This window comes from Rattus norvegicus, chromosome 3 (assembly GCF_021556685.1).
Source record: "Rattus norvegicus strain SHRSP/BbbUtx chromosome 3, alternate assembly SHRSP_T2T, whole genome shotgun sequence".
Taxonomy (NCBI): domain Eukaryota; kingdom Metazoa; phylum Chordata; class Mammalia; order Rodentia; family Muridae; genus Rattus; species Rattus norvegicus.
The window spans coordinates 168532832-168555708 of record NC_141536.1 but is presented as its reverse complement, the minus strand read 5'-3'; the positions used below and the strand labels follow the sequence as shown (position 1 = coordinate 168555708).

At 52.6% G+C, this 22877-nt stretch overlaps 1 protein-coding gene across 1 annotated transcript; it reads right to left on the bottom strand.

Moving 5' to 3' along the window:
* Position 1: 1 nt before the first annotated feature.
* Positions 2 to 22624, bottom strand: Col9a3 (collagen type IX alpha 3 chain). The gene is given in 32 exon segments (NM_001108611.3): positions 2 to 722; positions 2167 to 2244; positions 4668 to 4850; positions 5464 to 5518; positions 5703 to 5849; positions 5948 to 5980; positions 7104 to 7148; positions 8344 to 8379; positions 10144 to 10215; positions 10331 to 10384; positions 10973 to 11026; positions 11412 to 11465; positions 11562 to 11606; positions 12141 to 12194; positions 12296 to 12349; positions 13140 to 13193; positions 13874 to 13927; positions 14391 to 14444; positions 14671 to 14724; positions 14855 to 14908; positions 15565 to 15618; positions 16049 to 16105; positions 17301 to 17342; positions 17610 to 17663; positions 18013 to 18066; positions 18296 to 18319; positions 18550 to 18585; positions 19587 to 19640; positions 20227 to 20298; positions 20819 to 20854; positions 21927 to 21995; positions 22545 to 22624. Coding segments are annotated over 32 exon segments (2043 nt in total). The 5' UTR covers positions 22611 to 22624; the 3' UTR covers positions 2 to 531.
* Positions 22625 to 22877: the final 253 nt, after the last annotated feature.

Below are 22877 nucleotides of genomic sequence, written 5' to 3'. Positions count from 1 at the left end.
GTTTCCAGTGAGTAGCTTTATTTATTGTGACAGATGGTACAGTGTAGTTCCTTGAATAAATACTGGGCATCAAAGATTATACTAACTTGCAATAGAAAGCAGGTGAAGCAGACATTAAGTTCCTTGCCTTCATCACACTGTAGCCAGTACTAATCTGAAGGGTTAGAAGATCGCTTTATTGGTAGTCTGTCATAGGCTTTATATAAATGTGTAAACAAGTCTCTTGAGTGTTTTTATCTCATGGAATTGTACAAAACTCTTCAATAACACCAATCCTCCCAGATGCTGGGTTTAAAGTCTCCATCCCTAAGGTCTGTGTCTGAGGTATGCTGTCACAGATGAATGGGCTGCCATAAATCCTGAAGATGGGACAGTGACAGTGGCGCCAATAGATGCTCTTGGGGCCAAGCAGCAGGCCAGGAAGGACTAGCTGACTGTAGCCAGCCACTGTCCATTCCTGTCCATAGCCATCACACTGCTCATCCCTGCTGCCTGCTGGAGTGCTCTGTCATTTCCTACTTTAGTTCTTGCTTATGAGCTCCGAGGACCTGACTTTTCCCCACCTCCCCCTAACACAGCTCCTTGGCAGGCTGAGGTGTCGCAAATCCCCGGGGTTCCTTGAGCACCAGCAGCTCCAGGAAGGCCAGGATCACCAGGAAGGCCAGGCTCACCATGAGCACCATCTCGACCATCTTTGCTGATGCCAGGCACACCTTGAGGCCCTAGAAACCAGGAGAGTGCAGTTAGAGGCCACGAGAGCCATTCCCAATCTACTGGAAGATTCTCTCTAGTAGCTTACTTTTGATCCCTGCAAGAGGTCAGAGATGAAGAGCTCAGGCACTGAGCCCAAAAGAACGGGAAAGCCAGGTGGCGGCTGGGCAGAAGGTGGGCAGGTACAGCTGAGGCCAGGCTAGTCCCAAAGCACATGTGTCGTGGAGACATGGTATACTCTGATCTCAGAAGGGTGCATGTCAAGAGCATATTAGGAGGGGCTGGAGAGACAGATGGCTTAGCAGTTAAAGGCACTGCCGCTCTTCCTGAGGTCCTGAGTTCAATTCCCATCACCCACATGGTAACTGTGGTATCGTGTAACTCTCATGGAATCCAATGGCCTTTTCTGGTGGAAGGCTGTACGTGTAGACAAAAACACCCACATACATAAAATATATAAGCAAATCTTTTTTTTTTAAGAGCGTATTTGTTGTTGGCAGGCAGCCTAGGAAGAAGGGAAGAAGAGTTTTACCTAGGAGTAGTGGGCCACAGCTATTCAACATGAGATGCCCCCGAATATGGGGACACATCTGGGAGTGGCAGCTTAAAGGTAGTATTTAAGGCCACACAGGTTAAAAAAAAAAAAAAGCCACACAGGTAGACACGTAGCCCGGAATTGCCAACAGGACAGTCAGGAGAGCATATAAACAGGCAGGGGTGCCTCAAAGTTGTGCCTCAGGGAGAGAGGACCTCATGAACGGGGGGTACTACACCTCACAGAGGAAGAGGGGTGCACCTTGTGAACCAAGGAGAGTCACCCAAGCACATCTGGCCGGAGCCTGGCTACAGGAACCTAAAAGAGGAGCGCTCCCTGGGATACACAGGGGCAGATGAGATCCCTCAGTGGGCCATCCTAGCTCAGCCTCCTCAGGGCCACCACACCTGGCCCAGAGTATTCAGGTTTTGACATTGAAACATGGCCATCAGGATGACTCAGCAGGTAGAAGCATTTGCTCCAGTCTGGTAACTCGAATTTAATGTCCAGGACCCACGTAAAATTAGAAGAGAACTGACTCCACAAAGTTGCCCTCTAATCCCTACGTTAGTTCTGTGGTACGTGTACATGCATCCGTGTGTGCACGCAGGCACACAGATAGGCTCACATACGTACCAAGTAAAAATAAAAATCATTCCAGCTCCGGAAAAAAAAATAAAAATAAAATAAAAATAAAAATCATTCAATGTATATGTGTTCAGTTAAGAGAAAGGTAATTTTCTGGGACAGTGTATTTAGTAGGCTGCAACCGAACCAAATCTACTTAGCTAAAGTTAGATACAGAAAAATTATTTTTACAAACGAGATTATAGAAGCAGTTCCTAACCAGGTCCTTAATGCTTTGCCAAATGGAAAACATTTCCAGCCCTTCCCCAGAACCATGTGCCGACAGTGCCTACCTCGGTAGCCCTGGTCCCCAGCAGGTCCATCCAACCCTACACCTATTGCTCCCTTGTCTCCTCTGTCACCCTGGCTTCCTGCAATGAGGAAAGAACAGGCAGGTTAGAGCAGATGGCCGCCCACAGCGCTGGCATTTCCCATCTCATTTCCACAGAGCTTGCTGCTCTTGTAAGCATTTCCTGAAGTGAGGCTGTTCACCAAAATGCAGCTTAGTGGAAGTCTGACCAGAGTTAGCCCGCCTACATCCCCAACACATTAGCCGATACCACCCTGACCTCCAAAATCACTGGTGGAATTTTAGTATTGTTGAAACTATTTATGCCTCTGAAACAATCACATTACATGGTATACATGTTTTCAAGATGAGTTTGGACCCATGGCTTATCAAAGAATGCTTTATTATTATTTTTTTTTTGAGATAAAACTCTCAGTCTGTGGTCCAGGCCTGTAGCTCATTATGCAGCTCATGCTGACTTCCAACTCAGTGATCCTCCTGCCTCAGTCCTTCAAGTGCTGGGATCACATCGTGGGCTACAGTGTTTTTAAATATCCCCTAAGTGTTTAATTCCATCACCTGTGTTTTGGTCTAGTTATGGTTACAAGGGTCTGGGGCTACTGCTCCATGATAAAGCACCCGTCTAGTATGCATGAGGCCCCATCTTAAATTCCCAGCACCTTAAGAACAGCAAAGGCAAAAAGCTAACAACCTCCAGTGAGACACAGCTGGGGTGGTTTTCTGGCATCTCTGAGTTCTAGGACAGCAGCACATGCAGGTGTGGTCGTGGTTCGAGTCTTAAGGCGGTTGCTACTTTGTTGCTACTGTTTTCTGCTGCTGTTAGGAGTGGTGCTATTGCCTGGAGAGGCTGCCCCAGTGTGTGAGCTTTAATGCCTGACAGCTCAATGGTTCCGTGGGGTGGGTCTCAATTCTACACTGTGCTTCCAAGGGGATCTTGGTACAGCAGTGACCATACTGCTTGGTGTTTGAAAAGGTCTAATTTACACATCCATTCTCCACAGTGGGCTCTCGGCATCCTGATACACACTTGAAAACAAAGGCCCCAGCGCCTCACACAGACTGGACAGTGAGTGTGAGTGTGGCAATGCCCACCTTCAAACAGAAAGCAGGCTTGCATGGCCATCCCAGCCGGCTCCCTGGATCCTTAGTCCCGACCATGGCCTTTACTGTCACACTGGTTTCCTCGGAGGATCTATACCAGCACATGAGGCTCTAAGTTTTATTTTTAGCCTACAAGGATTCAAATGCCCATTTGGAAATCCTACACATTTTTCGAAATGGCAGTCACTCACATGACACCAGATGGCACAGGTTGCCTACGGAGGCCATACTCTGGAGGAGTGGCAGAGAAAACAGTCATTGGAAAGTAGACTTGGGACAGACACTACACTGAGACAAGATGAATTCTCCAGTTTGCTCTCTAGTGTTGAAATTCCTTAATCTCTAAGGATTTTAAAAACGGGTGAAAATGATGTGCAAATTATACCAAGCCCATTTGCATACCAGAGTTTTTAAGTTTAACCTTGAAGAGGATGAGGGACTCAGAGAATCACTTCCCATACAGATTTTTTTTCCCTTAAAGCTGCTTTTGGGAAGCAGGAAGCTATTGGCTAATCCATCCGAACAGGGTGGAATCAGGGGCTTCAACCTTGTCTCTGGGGCAACATGAAGCTTGAGAAGTTGCATGAATTCCAACAGGCTTTGGAAAAGGTTGGTGCCCATCGGTTCACCCAGTAGGCCATCACAACCCCCAGGTTGTGTCTGATGGATGCCCCAGCGGTCTTTCAGCAGACTGTCCACAGCTTGCACCAGTAGCTATGACATCAGCAGATAAGAAACAAGAACCAAAAAAAAAAAAAAAAAAAAAAAAAAAAAAGAAACAAGGTCTGACCTGTCTCTGATTCACATCATCCCAAGTACAGCTTAATTAGTTGTTTTCGCCGTTTGCACCTGACATTGTCATGTCCCACTGAACTTCATTAAATTCTGGGCTCCAGGGTAAAAGTGGATTGCTATTACTTATTGCTTACAACCCAGACAAATTTCGTTCTGGTGGTATTTGAGAAAAACACATTAAAGGTTCTGTGCTTCCCATGGGATGGTAAGAAATTACCTGTGCTGGCCCCAAAAGCACAAAGGCCCAGCCCTCTCCCTGAATGTGTCCTGGAGTGTGTGTGGTATAACCAGATTGTTGACTGTGTCGTTGTAGCATTTCTAGGGAGCCATGTGGACTTCGGTGTTGCTCTCGGGTCTTATGACCATGAGGTGAATCAAAGGCAGAAATGGTTATCTCTCATTCAGGTGACATTGAACCTGACTGTTCCTTGAATTCTCTCTTCCCTGGACCTCAGGAGGAAGGTATCTCAGCATGAAAGGGCAGGGCTGTGCTGTTCAGTGCTACAGAAAACTAGGATTTCCTCATGTGCCTGAGACACACTGCCATCATAACAGCATGACCATGTCTTGCTTGAGTCAACTACTTACCTCTTGGTCCAGGATCTCCTAGTTCCCCAGTGGGACCACGGTATCCAGGAGGACCCCGAGCGCCAGGGTGGCCAATGGAGCCTGGGGGGCCTGGAGGGCCTGGGGGGCCAGCTGGACCAGGCCTGCCAATGGAGCCTGGTGCTAAGGGCTTCCTCAGGTGTGCAGCCAGCTGTGCAATTTGCTCTTTTGGAAAACAGAGTGCCAAGCACATAACATACTTCAGAGAGGATTACCAAAACATCTTCATGCAAAGTATAATACAGCCAGCCCTCTGTCAGAAGGGGATTTTCACTTACTGACCAAAGACAATTGTTTTATCTGTTCTAGATTATCCCAGGGGAGACGGGAGGGCCCCTTCTCTTAGACTACCTCTCATGCTGGATTGAGAAGTTCAAAGCCACTCAGGGGAAGTGTCCCTCCCAGCCAAAGGGCACAGTGGTTTCTTCCTTGTAATTGTTTGTTTGTTTGTTTGTTTGTTTGTTTGTTTGTTTTTTGAGACAGGGTTTCTCTGTGTAGCCCTGGATGTCCTGGAACTCTGTGGACCAGGCAGGCTCCCAATTCAGGGATCTGCCTGCCTCTGCCTTTCAAGTGCTGGGATTAAAGGCATGCACCACCACCACCCGGTTTCTTCCTTGTAATTGTTGCCCTCAGTAGTTAGTTGGGGCTCCTCTGAGTACCCTCATTGTGTCAGACACTGGGAGGAGGGTAGTCCTCTTTGAGGCCAGAGGACAGGTAAGGTAGGGAGAACAGAAAGGGCAGAGCTGTGTGAGGGGTAGAGTATGCACAGGACACTCACCACTGATCATCCCCCCACACAGCTCCCTGATGCGTTGTTCACTGGCTTCCTTGCCCTGAAATTCACCCAGGTTCATCAGCAGGTGGGGCAGTGCACCAGTAACCCTGACTTACCCAGCACCTCACTCCCCAAACCAACGACAGTTCACAAGAAACAAAAAACAAAACAAAATGAAACCATGATCTAAACCCAGCACAAGTCCAAAACCCACAACACGAGAGAAAGAAAAAGCTACGAACCGGAACTCCAGGTTTCCCCGTGATGCCTGGGACACCCTGCACGCCTTGGAAGCCCAGTGGACCTGGGGGACCAGGCACACCCTGGACCCCACTGGTACCATTGGGGCCCTGGATGCCTTTGGGGCCCAGTTCCCCTCGGCTGCCGGACTGCAGAAAAACAAGAGGAAGCAGGTCAGAGTGAGTCCTCCAGGCCTGGACCTCAGGAATGAGTGGCCACCACATATCAGTATCTGGGATGTACTCACCTCTCCTTTTTGTCCAACGGGGCCATTAGGACCCTGTGAAGAGGAGGTGCATACATCAACTATGGGGTGTGGAAGAAGCGCTAAAGGCTGACCTAGCTCATGATCAGTGGAGGACAGCACTCGTGTGCCTCACACAGGAACACACCACCAAGGGTGTCTTTCCCTCTTGCCTACCAATGCAGTTTTCACCCTCTTTGCCCTGAAGTTTGACTTCAGTGGCTGCATGGGACTTGCTCATATGCCTGAACATCTCACTTCCAGTCTCTTCGCTGTGGCGTTATAAATGCTGAGTTGAACACCTCTGCCCTGAGACTCTGTGCCTTTCCCTAGCTGGGGGCCTCATTTCGATCAGGCCCAAGTGTGTAGATTGATTGGGCCCAGCTATTGGCCCTGCTCGATAGGTACTGTGAGCTATCCACAGCTGAAGCAGGAAAGGGTAGATGGTGAAGTCCCCACCTGGCTCACCATTGTGGTAACTGACACCACATAGATGTTTGTAGCTGGCAGGGGCTCTGTCCCACACAGACACTGACTAAGCAATCCATCAGTTTAAGGGTGATCAGGTGGGGCTCATTCTAAGGCTCTGTCAAGAATTTGCCAAGATAAAGACTGATCAACTGGGATTATTTGCATTAAAGGCATAAAAGGTTTACAGTGGCCAATGGTTGCTACCTAAAAGCAAGATCTCTGGAGCTAGGCTAGCTCAGTGTTGCTTGGACAAAAAGGAAACCCATCACTACAGAGCTGAAATTCCTGGTCACCTTGAAGCCAGAAAGGGCTTCCCATCGGAGACTCAAGGTTGCCTTCAGGAGAGCTGAGAGTGGGACTCAGTCAGGGTTCTGTTTTATAATGGGCCTAAGTTCCAGTGGGGTTTTCTCTGCTTAAACCTCAGCAGTAGCTATTTCAAGCAAGGTGACTTTCCTAGGCAGACTGTGACCAGGTCCCCAGAGATTCCTATCCCTCAGCAGGGAACCACCCTGCCTGTGTCTCCTGGACCCCACTCTGTCCTACCACAAAATGGGATGACAAGACCTGGGCATGTGGTGGGTGGTAGTCATGGCTTACCTGTCATCCTCGGACACCTCATATGGGAGAGTTACCACCCGAACTGACCAGGTGGCTCTCAGTTCGCACTAAGGGGCTCAGCCATACTCACCAGCTCTCCTTTGTCCCCTGGAAGACCATCAGAACCCGCGATGCCCTGGGGACGACACACTAATGTCACCAATAGCTCCTCCCTCACCTGAGGTCACTTGTCTATTACTGATCCTAAGACTGAGGCCAGAGTCCAGGCCAAGATCCTGTACTAGATGGAGCTCCCAGAGCAACACAAGAACCCCAGAGCCGGGGTTGGGGATTTAGCTCAGTGGTAGAGCGCTTGCCTAGGAAGCGCAAGGCCCTGGGTTTGGTCCCCAGCTCCGAAAAAAAGAACCAAAAAAAAAAAAAAAAAAAAAAAAAAAAAAGAACCCCAGAGCCACCGTCCAAGAGGACCACAAAACTGAAGTCACTTATTTGCACTGTGAGGTGTTCCCGCTAGTAGCACCTTGGTGGCCCTGGATCACTCAGAGAGGAGGAAGCAGTGGCTGTGAGGATGGACGGCAGCCACTGTAGTCCACACTCTGAGCTGTTTCAGGAAGGAAAGGGCTTCAGAGAGAAGCCACACGGCTCTCTAACCTGCTTTTACAACATAAGTCTTAGAGCCCAGACTTCACCCCTTTAACAAAGTCAGTTTCCTCAATCAGCGACAGCTTTTTTTCACCCGGGCTATACAGTGATCATCTGGACAACTACTTGTAGAGAGAACCTCTTGTAAGCATCACCTGTCAATAAAAAAGCCAATGGCCAATGAGTTGAGGCAGGAAGTAGGAGGTGGAACAACTCTGGGGAGAGAGGATTCTGGGAAATAAGAGTGTAAAAGGGAGACTGAGGAGATGGGGGTGTTAGTGTGTGTAAACCAGCAGGTGGTTCGACTCAGGACAGAATACAGAGACAACAGAGAGAGATTGGAAGGAGATGCTGGGGAGAAGCAGGCCGGGACTGAAGAGAGGTAGCGAGGAAAGTGGTAGACATAGAATAGTTTGAATGGGTTAAATAAGTTATGCACTAGCCAGGGAAGGAGCCGCCAAAGCTTGTTGCGAACACGTTTAATAATAACTAGTCTCAAGAGTCATTATTGTTGGGAACTAAAAGAGGATTAATTTTTATTTTTATAACTTGTACCCAGTAAAGCAGCTGACTTTGCCTCTGCTGACACCCAGGGCTGTGCCAAGCAGGGGTGGAGGGAAAACGGGCAAAATGGGGGGGAAGTAAGAGATGAAAAAGCCTCTCAAGAGTTTTAAAAGTAAACCCACAGCCAGCTGGTCTAGAGCTGACCTGACCACGCGCTGGATTCTCACCTGGTCTCCCTTAGGACCTGTGGCACCTCCTGGACCCTAGGCAGAGAGGAGGTTCTAGATTAGAGGAACCCTGGGAATCCCCTTGTGTGGGGGGAGGTCACGGCCCTACACGGCAGAGGCAGGAGTCCCACCTACAGTAGGTATAGAAATTCCTCCTGTAACACGGGGCTTAGGAACAGCACCCCAGCCCCAGTTGCCAAACCCAAGTCCATAGATAACAGCATTATACAGCCATCCATGCCCCACCGGTCCTTCAAGGGTCAGCTTTCCCCGGACAGCAGCTGCCTATCACTCAGTGGACAGTGAATTCTTTAAATCAGCTACTGCAGTCTGCGATTTGTGTATCTCTCTCTCTCTCTCTCTCTCTCTCTCTCTCTCTCTCTCTCTCTCTCTCCACACACACACAAACACACACACACACACAAGGGAGAGAGAGAGAGAGAGAGAGAGAGAGAGAGAGAGAGAGAGAGAGAGAGAGGGAGAGAGAGCGCTACTCGCTGCTCTTGTAGAGAACCCAGGCTTGGTTCCCAGCATTGCATCAGACGGCTCGCATCTGACTGACATCCTTGGGCTCTTATATGTGTATGGTACACATACATCCATGCAGGCAAGCATCATGTACATGAGATTAAAATAAATAAATCTCTTTTTAAAAGAGAATTAAGTGTGGAAACAAAGGCAAGAGCTACCCAACGAAGAAAAAGCCAGTAAAGTGTCTCCTCTCTGCTGGGGCTTGGACAGACATCACTGTTACTACCAATCTTTTCCCTCCACTAGCTTAGAGCCCTCAGAGCTATTGGCAAATTCCCTAACCCCTGGAATTTCCTGACTAGAGACTAATAAAGCACCCACTGTCCCTGCTGTGTGGCACTGGTTTCTGTGGTTCCCTGTGTCTGTAGAGGTGCCCTAGAGCCTCCAATGGTTGCATCCACGCCTTTGAAGAGTGCTCTGTCCTTGCCAAGTGGGAATCAAGAAAGCAATCACATAGCCTCTAAAGAGCTGATATATGGTCCAGGCCCCAGACCAGACCCCCAGACTCCTCCCAGGGGACCCTAGGCCTTATCTACTAACCAGTGAGGACCTGAGTAAGCCACAACTCCCCTGGGCCCTGTCCCTGAAGAACGCCAATGCCACTGGCTGCTGTAGGACCATCAGCAAAGGGTCTTGGAAAGTTACATGTTTGAAACACTGGGGTCATTCAGGTCTGAGCTCACATCCAACAGCAGCCTAGGACCTAGAGCCTCAAGTGTCCACTTCTTCCCTTGCCCCAGTGACTGGTTCTTCCAGGCCTGCATGCAGGGCTTGTGATAGGGTAGTAAGAATCCTAGATCCCGGGCTGGAGAGATTGCTCAGCGGTTAAGAGCACTGACTGCTCTTCCCGAGGTCCTGAGTTCAAATCCCAGCAACCACATGGTGGCTCACAACCATCTGTAATGAGATCCGATGCCCTCTTCTGGTGTGTCTGAAAGACAGCTACAGTGTACTTATATATAATAAATAAATAAAACATTAAAAAAAAAATCCTAGATCCCTTCTTGCCCAAGAAGAAGACCAAGAGAATGAAGAAGAAAAGAGTCAAGGGCACCTGTCCACAGAGTTCCCTGTCCTTCAGGGAGTTCCTGGAGGCTCTAGGAGTCTTAGTAACCCAGGAAGCCCAGCTGTGCCTCCATGGGAGGTGGGGAGGCTAAGTGGACAGTGAACAGGGTGCTCCCACTCCTGCCACCCATGTGGGAAGTCGTGGGCTTCTGCTAGCTTGGGTCATATAGACTGGTTAGAGCAGGGAGGCACAAGGACCCTTACCCGGTCACCCACATCTCCCCGTAGGCCTTGGGGGCCTGGAAGGCCAGGGTCTCCTATGCTGCCTTTTTGGCCCTGTGAATTGGACAAGATTCCAGTTAGTCAAGCACCCAGAAGAATCCAACCAGGGTCACTCTTTCCCCAGCCAACCAGGGCTCAATGGCTCAAACCTTACTCCAACTTTACCTACCTGGAAGCCACGAATGCCAGGAGCCCCAGGAGGACCTTGTGGGCCGAGGGCCCCCTAAAAGACCAAGGTATGAGTAGATATTGTGAGATACAGGGAGTTTCTGGAGGCTCTAAGAGTCTTTGTAACCCAGGAAGCCCAGCTGTGCCTCCGTGGGAGGTGGGGAGGCTAAGTTGACAGTGAACAAGTTTTGAGCCATCTCTCTAAGTTGTTAGGTTTGGAGGTACAAGCACAGACGTGTTCTGGGACAGTTAAGTGCGGGAAACGGATCTCAGGGCTTACATAGTCTATGCCCAATTTGTCAGGCTAGCTAGGTGTCAGGTACTGATGCCCAGTGCCTTCCACAGGCCCTTAGAGAAGGTTAACTCCACAGGTTAGAGTACAAGAGTTATAGTACAATTTCCATCTATACTTGCCAAGGGTCTCAGCCGCATGGTAGCGTACAGAATCTGAGGCTAGGGTAGCTTAGCATGGCACCATTATTCCAGAGGGTGAGGGATAAAGAAGGCCAGATTCACCCATCTCCTACCATTCCCAGGCATTGGGGAAATTGGCCCATTTATATACCCCAAAGTGCTACTACCCCTTCCTGCCCATGAACTCTTTCTCTGTGACCTTCCCAAGGGGCTGTGTCCTCCCACTCACCACTGAGCCCCTGTGACCAGCCTCGCCACGCTCCCCCGGAACACCAACGTCTCCCTGTAAGGAAAGGAAAGGTGAGGTCAGGACCAGCAAGGTCTCTGTGTACATATGGAGAGAGCAGAGTCCCTACGTACACATACAGAAGGGGTTAGAGTGTACACATACACGCAGAAGGAAGGAGGGAGTTCCTGTGTATGCAATGTGAGAAGGAACAGGTCCCCAGCACACATAGGCAAAGCAGAGTCTCCATATACAACAGGGAAAGGGCAGGCTCCCTGTCTACACATAGGGAGGGAGCAAGGTAGCCCTACTCATATGTAGAGAGGGGAGTTTTTCCGTGGACACACACCAGAGGGGTAGAGTCCTTGTGTCCACACACGGGAGGAGGAGAGGGAGGGGCAAGATCCTCCGATGTACACAGTGAAGGGTTGTGGATACTCACAGGAATACCTGGTTCTCCAGAGGGGCCAGCCTCGCCCAGCTCCCCAGTTCTACCCTATACAAGTGAAGAGACAATGAGTACTATGTCCCCTCTGTCCCCCACACAGCACTGAATGCTGTGCCTCCTCTCTGGGGCAAAGCGGCCACTTACCACTTCTCCCTTCTCGCCTTTGGACCCTGCTCGTCCAGGGAGCCCCTGCCAGAGCAGGAATCGGGGGTTAGGGTCAAGACAGGGCCTGGTCAGGTTCAGAGTTAAAGTCAAGGTAACAATCTGGGTCAAGGCTGGAGTTTCGGTTAGGGATAGTGCTAGGGTTAGGGTCAGGGCTGGGACCCAGGATCAGAGCCAAGGCTGCTGAGCTCACAGAGGGCGTGCGTGTAGAGAATGTTGACAGTGCAGCTGCTTAGTGTCCACATGGGCAGTGTGCATAGGCTGGGCAGAGTGCTCCCAAAGGGTAAAGCTGACCCCAGGGGTGAAGCTGACTCTCACAGTCTCCCCAGCTTGATGAGAGGCCCTGGGAGCACTCCCAGGCAGCATCCTCGGGGTGAACCCATAACGTCCAGGAGGAACGCAGGCTCATTTCCACGTGTCCCACAGGTGGGAGTACAGATATACTAAAGTAGGCCTCTGACTTCTAGCACCAGGGTTGTGCTAGATCCCAGTGAATCTATTCCTAGGACAAATGCAGAAGCTGACCCCAGAGCAACTAACCTGCCTAGCTTGGGCACTCACCGGCAGCCCATTGGGGCCTTTTTCTCCTGGGGCACCAGTGCGACCAGCCTCTCCCTGCAAGGATAGTGAATACGGTATAAGGATAAATGATGCTGGGGCCTTGGGAAGCTGAACTCCTCCACCTCCTCCCGGCAAGCATCCAGCCAGGTACCGACCTTCTCACCGTCAAGTCCCGGCACACCGTCCTTGCCATCCTTGCCTGGCATGCCCTGAGGACAAGGGACAATGTTAGGCCCTTCAGACAGAGAAACGCCTTGTCCCCCCGAGAATCCCCTTCCTTACCCTCTAAATTAAAAATGTCTCTTGAGTTCCTGACAGTGGCTGTGTTTTCCTGGCTAGGGGGCTGTATGCCACTCTTAGAGACCTTGCAAGGGAGTGTGTGGACAGGGTGCTCAGGACCCTCATCTGTGTGTGCTGGCCCGACCTGTCACCCTGTCTTCTCAGGGGTCAGATAAGCCTGATCTTAGGGAGATAGATGATTGCTGCTATGGGATGGTGTACAGGCTGCTGGCAGCTGTTAGGTGCTATTGTGTAGTTTTCTGGAAATGTCTGGGCTGCTGGAGGTATTGGAAGCTGCTGGGGAGGCCCTGGGCTCCTGGGGCTGCTAGAGTAGTCAGTGGACACTGTTGGGGAGAACTGGAGTAGTGGTGGGCACTGGGGCTGCTAGGTGCTGGCTGCTATGGGTTTCTGGGAACTCCTGGGAGTGCTGGGGGTGGGGATGTGCTAGTGCTTCTGGGAGCTGAAGAACCACAGGGGTTTGAATGGCAAGGAGGTATTTGAAGGTTAGACTGTATACGACACAGGCACTTTCGAGTAGGGTCTGAGACCTATCGTAGGTCACACACTTGTGAAGCAGGGCCCCGTGAATGGGAAGGACTGTGAAAAGAGAACCCAAGGAGGATAGGTACAAATGGCTGTAGCTCAGCCAAGAGGAGTAGCAATGCTGGGGGCAGTTTGTTTGGCCATAAACTGGACCCCACATATGTCCGAGATACTCACTGGTTCTCCGCCTGGCCCAGCCACTCCAGGGATTCCTTTGGGACCAGGCCTGCCCTAAAGGAAACATGGGACAGAAGCAGCTATAGTTGAGACCCCAAGGGACATCCCATCCTGCCTCACCATGTCCCCACAGGCTCAGCCACATGGGCCCAGCTTTTGGTACATCAGGTATACTGTGCTTCCCCTGGGGAAAGCGTCATGGCTCATCCCAACCCAGAGCTAGGTTCCATCACCAGGGCCTGTTGAGGACCCTATTCATGGGGCAATCTTATGAGTTGTGGTCACTGTGGCACTGCTCAGCCACTGGTCTTGGGTGGGGAAGAAGAGGTTTGGAGGCTGCATGTTTGGCGATAGCCACTTCTGTTCAGGAGAAACCTGGGTGAGTGTCTACTTAGCTCCTGTCCCCGTGCCTCACTGCAGAGCCTCCGTCTGTAGCAGGGCAGTTTGAGACAGTGAGGTGCAGAAAAGAAACGTCTGCCTAGCACCCAGGGCTGGACTAGAGTTAGGATTTGAGCTCAGTGGCCCATTCCCCAGCCTCTGCTCAGAGCTCTTCACTGCTGGCTGCTCAGGAGAGGCCCAAAGTCTTCCAGATGAGCTTTGGGTGTTTTGGGGGGACAGGGAGAGGGCCTTCATGCCCCTAGCAGGGACCTCTAAGTATCCTCCACCCCCAGCTACAGAAGTTAGATCAGCCTCTTCATAGAAAAGTCCAGAGAACCAAGCTCCCTCTCACTTACCAGGTCACCCTTAGGGCCACGGAACCCTTCTGGTCCCCTATCACCCCTGTCACCCTAAAAAATAACAGGGGGGGGATAGGGACAGGGTTAACAACACAGAGAAGTCAGGGTCTTGACTGAAGCCCCTCCAGGTCTTGACTGAAGCCCCTCCAGGTTGTGCCTGGCTTAGCTCTCTAGACCTGGTCACAGGCAGTCCCCTGCTGTAGAAGGTCACATGGGACAGTGACGTGCCACCAGGCCAGATGCCCCATGCCCATGCTCCAGCTGTCTGTCACCAGCATGCCACATTGTCCTGTGCTACTTCTTGTGTGCCCTGGACCTCATGGATATACCACCCCTTGCTACGTTCCAAGTCCCCCATGTATCTATGGGCAGCTCATCCTGGGACAGAGTAGGGGCAGCCCAGTGGGACAAAGGGTGGCATGTATGTGAACCAGCAACAGATGGTAAAGTGGAGGGGTCAGAGGGTCTGGGCTGGTGCGAAGTCCACCTTCCAGCCTAGACAGATGATACATACCGCTTTCCCAGGTGCTCCTGGGATCCCTGGGGGGCCCCGAAACCCAATGGGACCCTGTAAAGAAGAGAAGGCATATGAAGTCCTCTCACAGGAGGAGATATCCAGAGGGAGGCTCCAGCACAGCCTCGAGTTCCCAGCCAGGAAGAGCTCTGATGCTGGCTGCTGAGGCTTTTTTATCCTGAGCCTGAGCAGAGTCAGGGTTTGAACCATTCCAGGTACCCAGTGACCCGGGTCTGGCCTAGGAAGACCTACAGTCCCCCATGGAGCCACCAGCACTTACCCGGTCCCCAGGGGGTCCAAGTGGCCCTGGAAGTCCTTGCAATCCTCTTGGGCCCTGAGGGGATAGAATCAGAGTTACAGGGGCCAGACAACACATTTACCTAAACAGCCACCATAAGTCTTGTCTCTGAGTCTCCCATCAAAGGGGCCCCCACCTCACCACCCTGATCCCTCCCTAGCCTCACCTGTAGCCCCACAGTGCCTGGGATTCCTGGAGGTCCAGGGGGGCCAGGATTACCCTACAACAGAGAAAGCAGTAGTCAGACAATTCACCCTAGTTCTAGCATCTTCTACTGCCCACTGGTCCCTCCCGTAAGCCTGAGCCATGATAGGCATGCCTCCTACTTCAGAGCTGAGTCATGGAGGCTGAATGAGGTAGGGGTACTTGCCTATAGCTGTAAAAAAGGCTACATAAATCATGGTGACCTCACCACTCCCTGGGCAGGAAAAGGGGTCTCAGTTCAAGCAAGCCCCTCCCACCCGAGTCTTCTGAGCATCTCGTCCTGGTCAAGTGGGGAAGTGCCCACTCTACATCCAGCAGTCTGTTCTCTGACATCAGAAGGGTATCCCAGATCTCTTCCCAACATGCAGTAAGGACAGGCAGGGGCCTTCTAGGACAGTGGCCGCTAGTTGAGAGTGGCAGAGACTTCCATGAACACTTTAGGCACAGAGCCAAGTGTCCTCGGGGACCCTCAGGGTCCCAGGAGTTTCCACACGAGGTCAGATAGCAGAGAGAGGAATTTGTTTACATGAAAAGTTCCAGGTCACCCAGGGCCCCACTGAGGAAATACCAGCAGCAGGTACCTACCCAGAACAAGTACATGAGGTTCTAGGCCTTTCCCCTAGCCACCGTCCCTACCATGGTCAGTTAACCACACCCGGACAGTGTTTTTACCTTCTCACCATCTTTGCCGACTTCTCCTTGTTCCCCTTTGTAGCCAGTAGGCCCCTGAAAACAAACACAGAAATCACAGTCCCCAGACCCAAGCACCACCTCCCCATCTGTTTATGCAGAATCAAGATCTGATGCAGCCTGTCAGTGAGAACAGCAGCATGTCATTCAGAGTCCAAGGCCAGGAACTAGACAGGGAAACTGAGGCCCAAGAGGGTTTGTGACTATGCTTCCCAAGGGCCCTATTTGTTATCTGTCTCTGTCTCCTCCGATCTCTTAGGCCAGGCCTAGCCTGGTCACAGCAGCTTCTAGTGTGTTACCGAGGTAGAGAAGAAGGGACAAGTCGATGGTCAATTCTGTCCCCCACTAACAATACTGAGTCTAGGCTCAAACTCTGTAAAAGCTCTAACTGCATAGCCTATGGGGACCCAACGGCCTCTGTCAGTGGAGACCATGCTCAGTCTATCACACACAGCCGCCCACTCACCTTGAACCCCGGCATTCCTGGGGGCCCTGGAGGGCCTGGAGGGCAGATGGCAGGACACTGTGAAAAAGCAGAAGGATCAGACCCTTCCAAGACAAATGAGGCGGGGTTGGGGATTTAGCTCAGTGGTAGAGCGCTTGCCTAGCAAGCGCAAGGCCCTGGGTTCGGTCCCCAGCTCCAAAAAAAAAAAAAAAAAAAAAAAAGAAAAAGAAAAAAAAGAAAAGAAAAGAAAAAAAAAAAAAGACAAATGAGGCAGGTTCCCATGAGAGACCAGCAGCAGGGAGTAGGGGAACTGTGAGGGACCATCCCTCTGGTGATGGCGACAAGCCTACACAGGGCCCCATTCAGTGCTGGGCATGAGGTGAGGTGACCGTGAAGAGCTGGCAGGCAGCCAGGCATCTAGTCACCTTCCTGCACAGCACAGACTTCTCTACAGACAGCCTCAGCCTCAAGGCAGCTATTTTCATCCTGGCTTTGGGCTCCACAAAGGGGCCTTCATCTTGCGACCACCAGGCACCCGGTGGCTGTTAGGAGGAATGCCACGTGAACTCAACCAATGGGGCTAATCTCTGGTTCATTCGGTAGCATATCCCACACCACACGCCGCCAGGAAACGGATGGAGATTTCTAGCTCGCTTCACACTGAACTGGCCAGGTCGAGTCTGGGTGCACAGTGGAACTATTGACTTCTACCCAGCAGCCCATCCCAGAGGCTTGACCTTGGCCTCCTTTAGAAGAGCCCTGCTTTCCCCTTCTAGAGCAAATGCCAGGGATGCTGAGGAAGGGTGAAGAGCGGTGGACAGATGACCATCGGTGTTAAATGATACTGCATTCAGACGAGGATGAAACCAGACACAAACTCCCTCTCCAGAACTAGAAACTTCCTGCAACAGACTAGGCCTGTTAGTCACCTAGCACAGTGGCTACTAACTACCTACTGAGGGTAGCTAAGAGGTGGGTCTGCAGGAAACAGGGTTGCCACCTGAGGGAAGTGTGCTGTCTCGGTGTCACCTCCCTGTGTCTAGCAGCTTTGTAAGGGACAATACAGATGTAGGCAGTGAGCAAGGAAGATGAGGCCAGGCTCAGAGCTCCCGCTCAGGCCTTCTTGCTGAGCAAGCATGTCCCTCTAGGAATAGAAATGCTGTCTTGGAAGACACCCCCCCCAACACACACACACACACACACACACACACACACACTCCTCCACCCCTGCCAAGCATCCCATAAGCCCTCCGTAATCACCACAAATGCATACCTGCAGATCAGTAGCACCTTCAGGGAGGACTCCAGGGTTTCCCTTCAACAGACAGAGAGATAGCTGGTGTGTATCCACCCTTCCACACCCTGTCCTTGACTTTAATCTAACAGGGGACTTGAAATCCTCAATCTTTTCTCCCCAGTGTCCAGTGCAGGGCACTGCTGACCTTGGGGCGAGGTGACCTTGCTACAGCAGTTCCTGTATCCCACCTGCTTCTGGGGAATGGCACAGAACCTGGGCAGGGACTAGGGTAGGGCCCAGCCCAGTTAGTCTAGGATGCCTGATAGGGTCCCCTCCAGTACTTACAGGAGGTCCAGGAGGTCCTGGGGGGCCAGGCAGGCCTGGAAGTCCAGAGGGTCCCTACAGAGGATTCATGAGTCAGAATAGAGTCTGCCCCACTGAGTGAGGTCACCGGCTTCCCCCAAAATGGAGGACACTGTAGCTCCCTTTAATCCTCTCTGGATGAAGCCATGCAGGTATCTGTCTGTCTGCCACCCTGAGTCATGGGTGGCTCTCTGCCTGGGCTTCTGTCAGTGCCCACCAAGACAGGAGGGTTGGTGGGCAGAGGGAGCAGTGAGGAGAGAGTGCACAGGAGGAAGGAAGGGACAGGGAGAAGGTAACTAGGAGGAGGAACAGGGAGCCTCTGGTTAAGTGTGGTATGGAGACTACACGCACCCATGCAATGGTGGTACAAGGAGTAGTCACTCACCGGGGGGCCACGTAGACCAATCCCACCTGGGAGGCCACTCACTCCTGCCTCTCCCTGGAGGAGGTAAAAGAGAGGGAGATGGGCAACCTGTGACCCTGAACAAGGGAATCCCACCAGTGCCATCTGCCCTTTGAAAAGCCAGGACTCTATGTGAAGTAGTCAGGATGAGCCCTAAGAAGACCACTCCCCATGATCTAGGATATCCCAGAGAAAATGGGCTTCAGTGAGAGCTTCTCTGGGAATGTACACGCTTGGGAGGGGCCAGAGGGTAGTAAATACTCACAGGAGGTCCAGGGAGGCCTTTGCCCTGCAAAGCCAAGAATGAGGTCAGAACTTAGGTGGGGCAGGTAGGATAGGGGTCCAAAGAAAGTAAGGTACCTGATTGAGGAGAACCACCCCCCATGACCACAGAGGTCATAGCCTAGATAAAACTCCAGGAGCCCAGGCCAAAGCCTAGGCCATAGGAGAGGCTTCAAGGAACCTCAGGGATGCCACACCACAATAAAAACCCCACGGGGAGGAGAGAATGGTACTTACTCCAAGTCCTGGTGGCCCTGGAGGTCCTAGACTTCCCTGAAAAGGAAAACAAGGGTCAGGGTACACAGGGAAGACACTCCGGCCTTTGCTTGCATTTTCTTTCCTTTGGAGCCTAAGTCATAACTCTGTCAAGGTGGGGGGATCAGGGAGAGAACAGAAGCCATGTGAAGTTCTGTTGTCCTAGAAACCTCTGTGAGTGTGGAGGAAAAGCATGGGCCAAGAAAGTTGCTAGTGGGTGGGCAGAGTCAACAGGAGGGGCGAGACACAAAGGTGAGCGTGAGTCATACAGTTAGGGACCCTAGCCTGCCTTCCCGGAAGCTATGTCAACACCAGCCTGCAAAGGTTCCTCAGAATCCAGGCCTCGGTTTATGTGAGACAACTACCGGCTTGGTAGACAGGTTTGAAACGATTGGCTTACCAAGAAGCGGGTACACGCTGGTCCTTATACTGTAGTCACAGTATCCCCCAGACAGCCTGGGACCTGCCCGTCCCAAGTAGCAGTCCAACCGGTCACCAGCTTGCTGTTTTCATTCAGGTGTTCCACACATCTTAGTCCCCATGCTAGCTCTGTCCTTGTGCCCCGCCCACCCCTCTTGCTCTCTGGGTCTCTGGGGGTTCTCGGTGCTCCTGAGGTGAAGGAGAATGGTGGACACAGCCCTGCCCTCAGGAACTCTGGGGAGAGAGAGCCAGTTCGCTAGGGAATGGGGGATTTAGTGAAGATGGCCGGACTCAGGGATGTAAAGTGGCTCCTTCTGTGCTGAGAGGAGGGACACCTGTGCTCCCATCAGTGCCACACAGCTCCGCCTGCTCTGAGTGCTAAGATCACACTGACCAGGTGTAGCTGTGAGGTTTCTGGTGAGGAGGACCCAGGGGCTGTGCACTCAGCATCCCCCCATGCCCCGTTGAAACGGAGCAATGGGACAGGGCCCAGCAAGTACAACCATGGACACCATCCACAGAACGTCTACCCTGACAGCCTTGTGAGCCACCTGGGAACCCAATCCCTGGACCACAGCCACTGGAACTGAGACACTTACCCGTTCTCCCGGGGCACCTTTGGGTCCTGCGGGTCCATCTCTCCCTGTCAGACCCTGGAGAGGAAGGCAGAGGGCGGGCTCAAGAAGCCACCAAATGAGCCTCACATGCCGTGCCACAGGAAGAATGAGCCACAGGCTCTTTCTTAACTATGACCCCAGAGGCACAGACCAGTACACACGGTACACCCAAAGCTCTGGGAGGGGGGCCGGCATGTGGAAAATATACTACCAAGCCCCATTATGACTAAATATAGGTCCCGCAGCTCAGTCCTAAGTCCTGCTGGCCAGTACCTGAGCCAGGGCCTTGAGGACACCGCTGTCCATCAAAGCATCAGGGGCTCAGAGGGACACCGGTGTGGCCAGCATGGGGCAGGAAGCCTGACAATGGGCCCTTGTTCTTGGATCGGCAAGAGCTGATGGGACTGCAGGCTACAGGAAACTGGTTCTGTCTCAGCCAGGAGCTGGCAGAGTCTGGGATAAAGGCCAAGGACCCCCGTTGGGAACGACTGCAACTTCTGTCAAGACAAGGTTTCCTGCCCGAATAAACCCAGCTGCAGAATGGCAGCTTGAATGCCTGACCCTTGGCTGGGCTGGGACAGGGGTGAGGTGAGGCAGGGATGCAGACGGAGGGTGCACTCACATCTACACCAGGCAGTCCTGGCAGTCCTGCCTCTCCCGGCTTCCCCGGCTTCCCTGAGGTCCCTTTGGGTCCCTGGGTGGGAGGAAAGGACAGAGTTATGCAACAGGTACCCGGCTCTAAGCTTTAGCCTCCAACAGGGAAGATAAGTCCTTTCCATGTTGGGTATCAGCCAAACTTGGATGGCTCCTCACCCTGCTACTCTGCTGGAACCCTGGAAGACTGCCCCAGTCCCACTGCATCAACTGGATCTTCACCAAACAGATCCCGCATTCCCAGCAAAAGACCAACAGGGTTACTGCTCAGGAACATCAATGGATCAGGGTCTTTAGCCAAGGTGAGGGGCCCACACAGGCACAGTGGGGAGACACTATAGAGCTCTACTGTCTCTCCCTGGGTCATCTGAACACTGGCACAAAGAGCTTCTAGTCAGACTGAGCAGAGTCCTGTAGGCTCCCCTCCTCCCCCTCCCTACCCTCCTACTTCTAGGCTCTGCCCTCAGGCCTCTCTCCTAGGGCAACACAGGCAGAAAAGGGCATCAGGGACCTTTTGTTTTCTGCGTCCACCCCTCCCCGTTCCAATCAGGGACACTTACTGGAGGGCCAGGCAGACCTGGAGGGCCAGCTTCTCCCTGCAGAAATGGAAGTGAGCACTTATAAGCCCTGAAAACAGGAAACCCATCCTAGAGCTTGGCCGCTGTGGGGTCCCCAGAACCTCTCATCTATACCTGGGGACCTCTCCTCTGCAAGCTAACCAGGGATGGAGTGAGCTAGAAATCAGCCCAGCCACGCAGCATTTGGGCACCATCTAGGAGCACAGTGGCACAGTAGCCTCCAAGAAACACTCCATATGGTCCCCCTGTACGGACCTAAGTAAGAGCTTTATGGAGTGGCAGTGCCTAGCTGAGCAGCCTCCTGACTCCATTTGTTGGGGAAATGGCACTTCCTCACCTATTCTTCAGAAAGGTGTCCCTCCAGCTCTATCCTCCATGGACACTTGCTGGTGAGTGACCTCATATGAGGCTTTAAGAGCCTCAGAGCCTGAGTGCTCAACTCCAACAGAGAGGGTAAGGTCCCGGGCCACCCAAGTCTAACATGGTGACCCAGGAGGGGTGTGAGGGAGCCTGTGGCCATTACAGCTGAGCTAGGTTCTGGGACTCTTGGGAGTCTGAGAAGAGCTCAGGGCATTCTTAGTGCAGCTTCTTTCCCATAGCCCTCTATGGAGTCCCTAGGGAACACATGAGTGACTAGAGACTGGCCTCCCTGGAGAAGGTCCCATGAGAAGAAGCCTTCCACTCCAAATGATGGGACCAGGTGTGGTGGAGCTGCAAGACTTCAGTTACCTTTCCAAATTGTTTAGACCACCTCTGGATGGATGGTATACCCCAAAGACATCTCAGGACAAGCTGGATCCCACTCCCACCAAAACTGGCTCTATTCTCAGTCCCAGCAAGACCCACAGGTCTCCAGAGTAACACGTCACACACCCCCGAAATACAGGAGCACATTTGTCTCAGGGCCCAAGTTTCTAGCTCAAGGATCACCCTGTCATCTGTACCCCAGGATCTGCCCCAAAAAGGAACGAGGTCCTTTTAGTTCCACTAGGGTACCCTGTGCCACTCTAACTCTCAAGGGAAGGGCTTCAGTTTGTGGTCACAAGGTCAGGAGTCTCAGGGCACCTTCTCCATTCCTCTCCCAACTCACATCGATGCCATCCTTGCCGGGTTTTCCAGGAGGCCCTTGGGGACCAGGGGGGCCTCGAGGTCCCACTTTCTGAAATGGAGATAAATTATTAGATAGGCCTCTTTCCCAACATGTCAGCCCTCCTGTCCCAACTTCCCTAGCCCAAGAAACTCTGGGGCCTGTGACAGTGGCTCATGACCCTCCTCCCTGCCTGCCTTAAAAAACCCCAAAGTTTCCTGTGCTGGAGCCTGGCGCCTAGGCAGTTTATCCTCGTTCGAGCCAGGAGTGGCTGTGCTGCGGGCCCCGCAGGGAGTCTCCAGGAACAAAGGCAACATTGTGTGTTCTGAGCGTGGTAGCAGTGGTGGCAGCGCTTGGCAGCGGCCTGACCCGGTTGGGTGAAGACAAGTGGAAGCCCAGGATCATGGCTGACATGTCCTGGTGTCCGTGGGGCTCAGCTGCATCACCAGAACTCGTCAACTGGAGCGAGGCGACGAAGAGGCTGCCACAGATGTCCTCGAGGGTCCTTAGCGGCCGGACTCAAGGGTTGGCCCAAGGGGCTTGAGTTGTCTGTCCCAGGCTGCACGGTTCGACGTCCGGCCCTATCCCCGACCCCATAAGCACCCGCGGGCCCGCGCTCACCTGCGCGGAGGTGGCCGTCAGGAGCTGCCCCAGCAGCAGCAGGGCTAGGGCAGGCGCTCCGGTCATGGCTGGCAGGCGCTCTGAGCCGCGGGCGCAGAGCAGCGGGCAGCAGGGTGGGGAGAGGGGCTGGGGGCGGCGCGAGGCCGAGTGCCCCGCCCTGCCCCGCCCCACCCGCGCACAAGCCCCTCATTCAGCCGGGCCCACCTGAGCCGGCCGGGGCGCCGCGTGGGCTGGAAAGAAAAAAACCCAGCAACATTTTTCTGGACCTCCTCTTGAGTTAAAATTATCCCAGGACCGCCGGTTACACACGCACCTTTCAGCGCACAAGAAAGA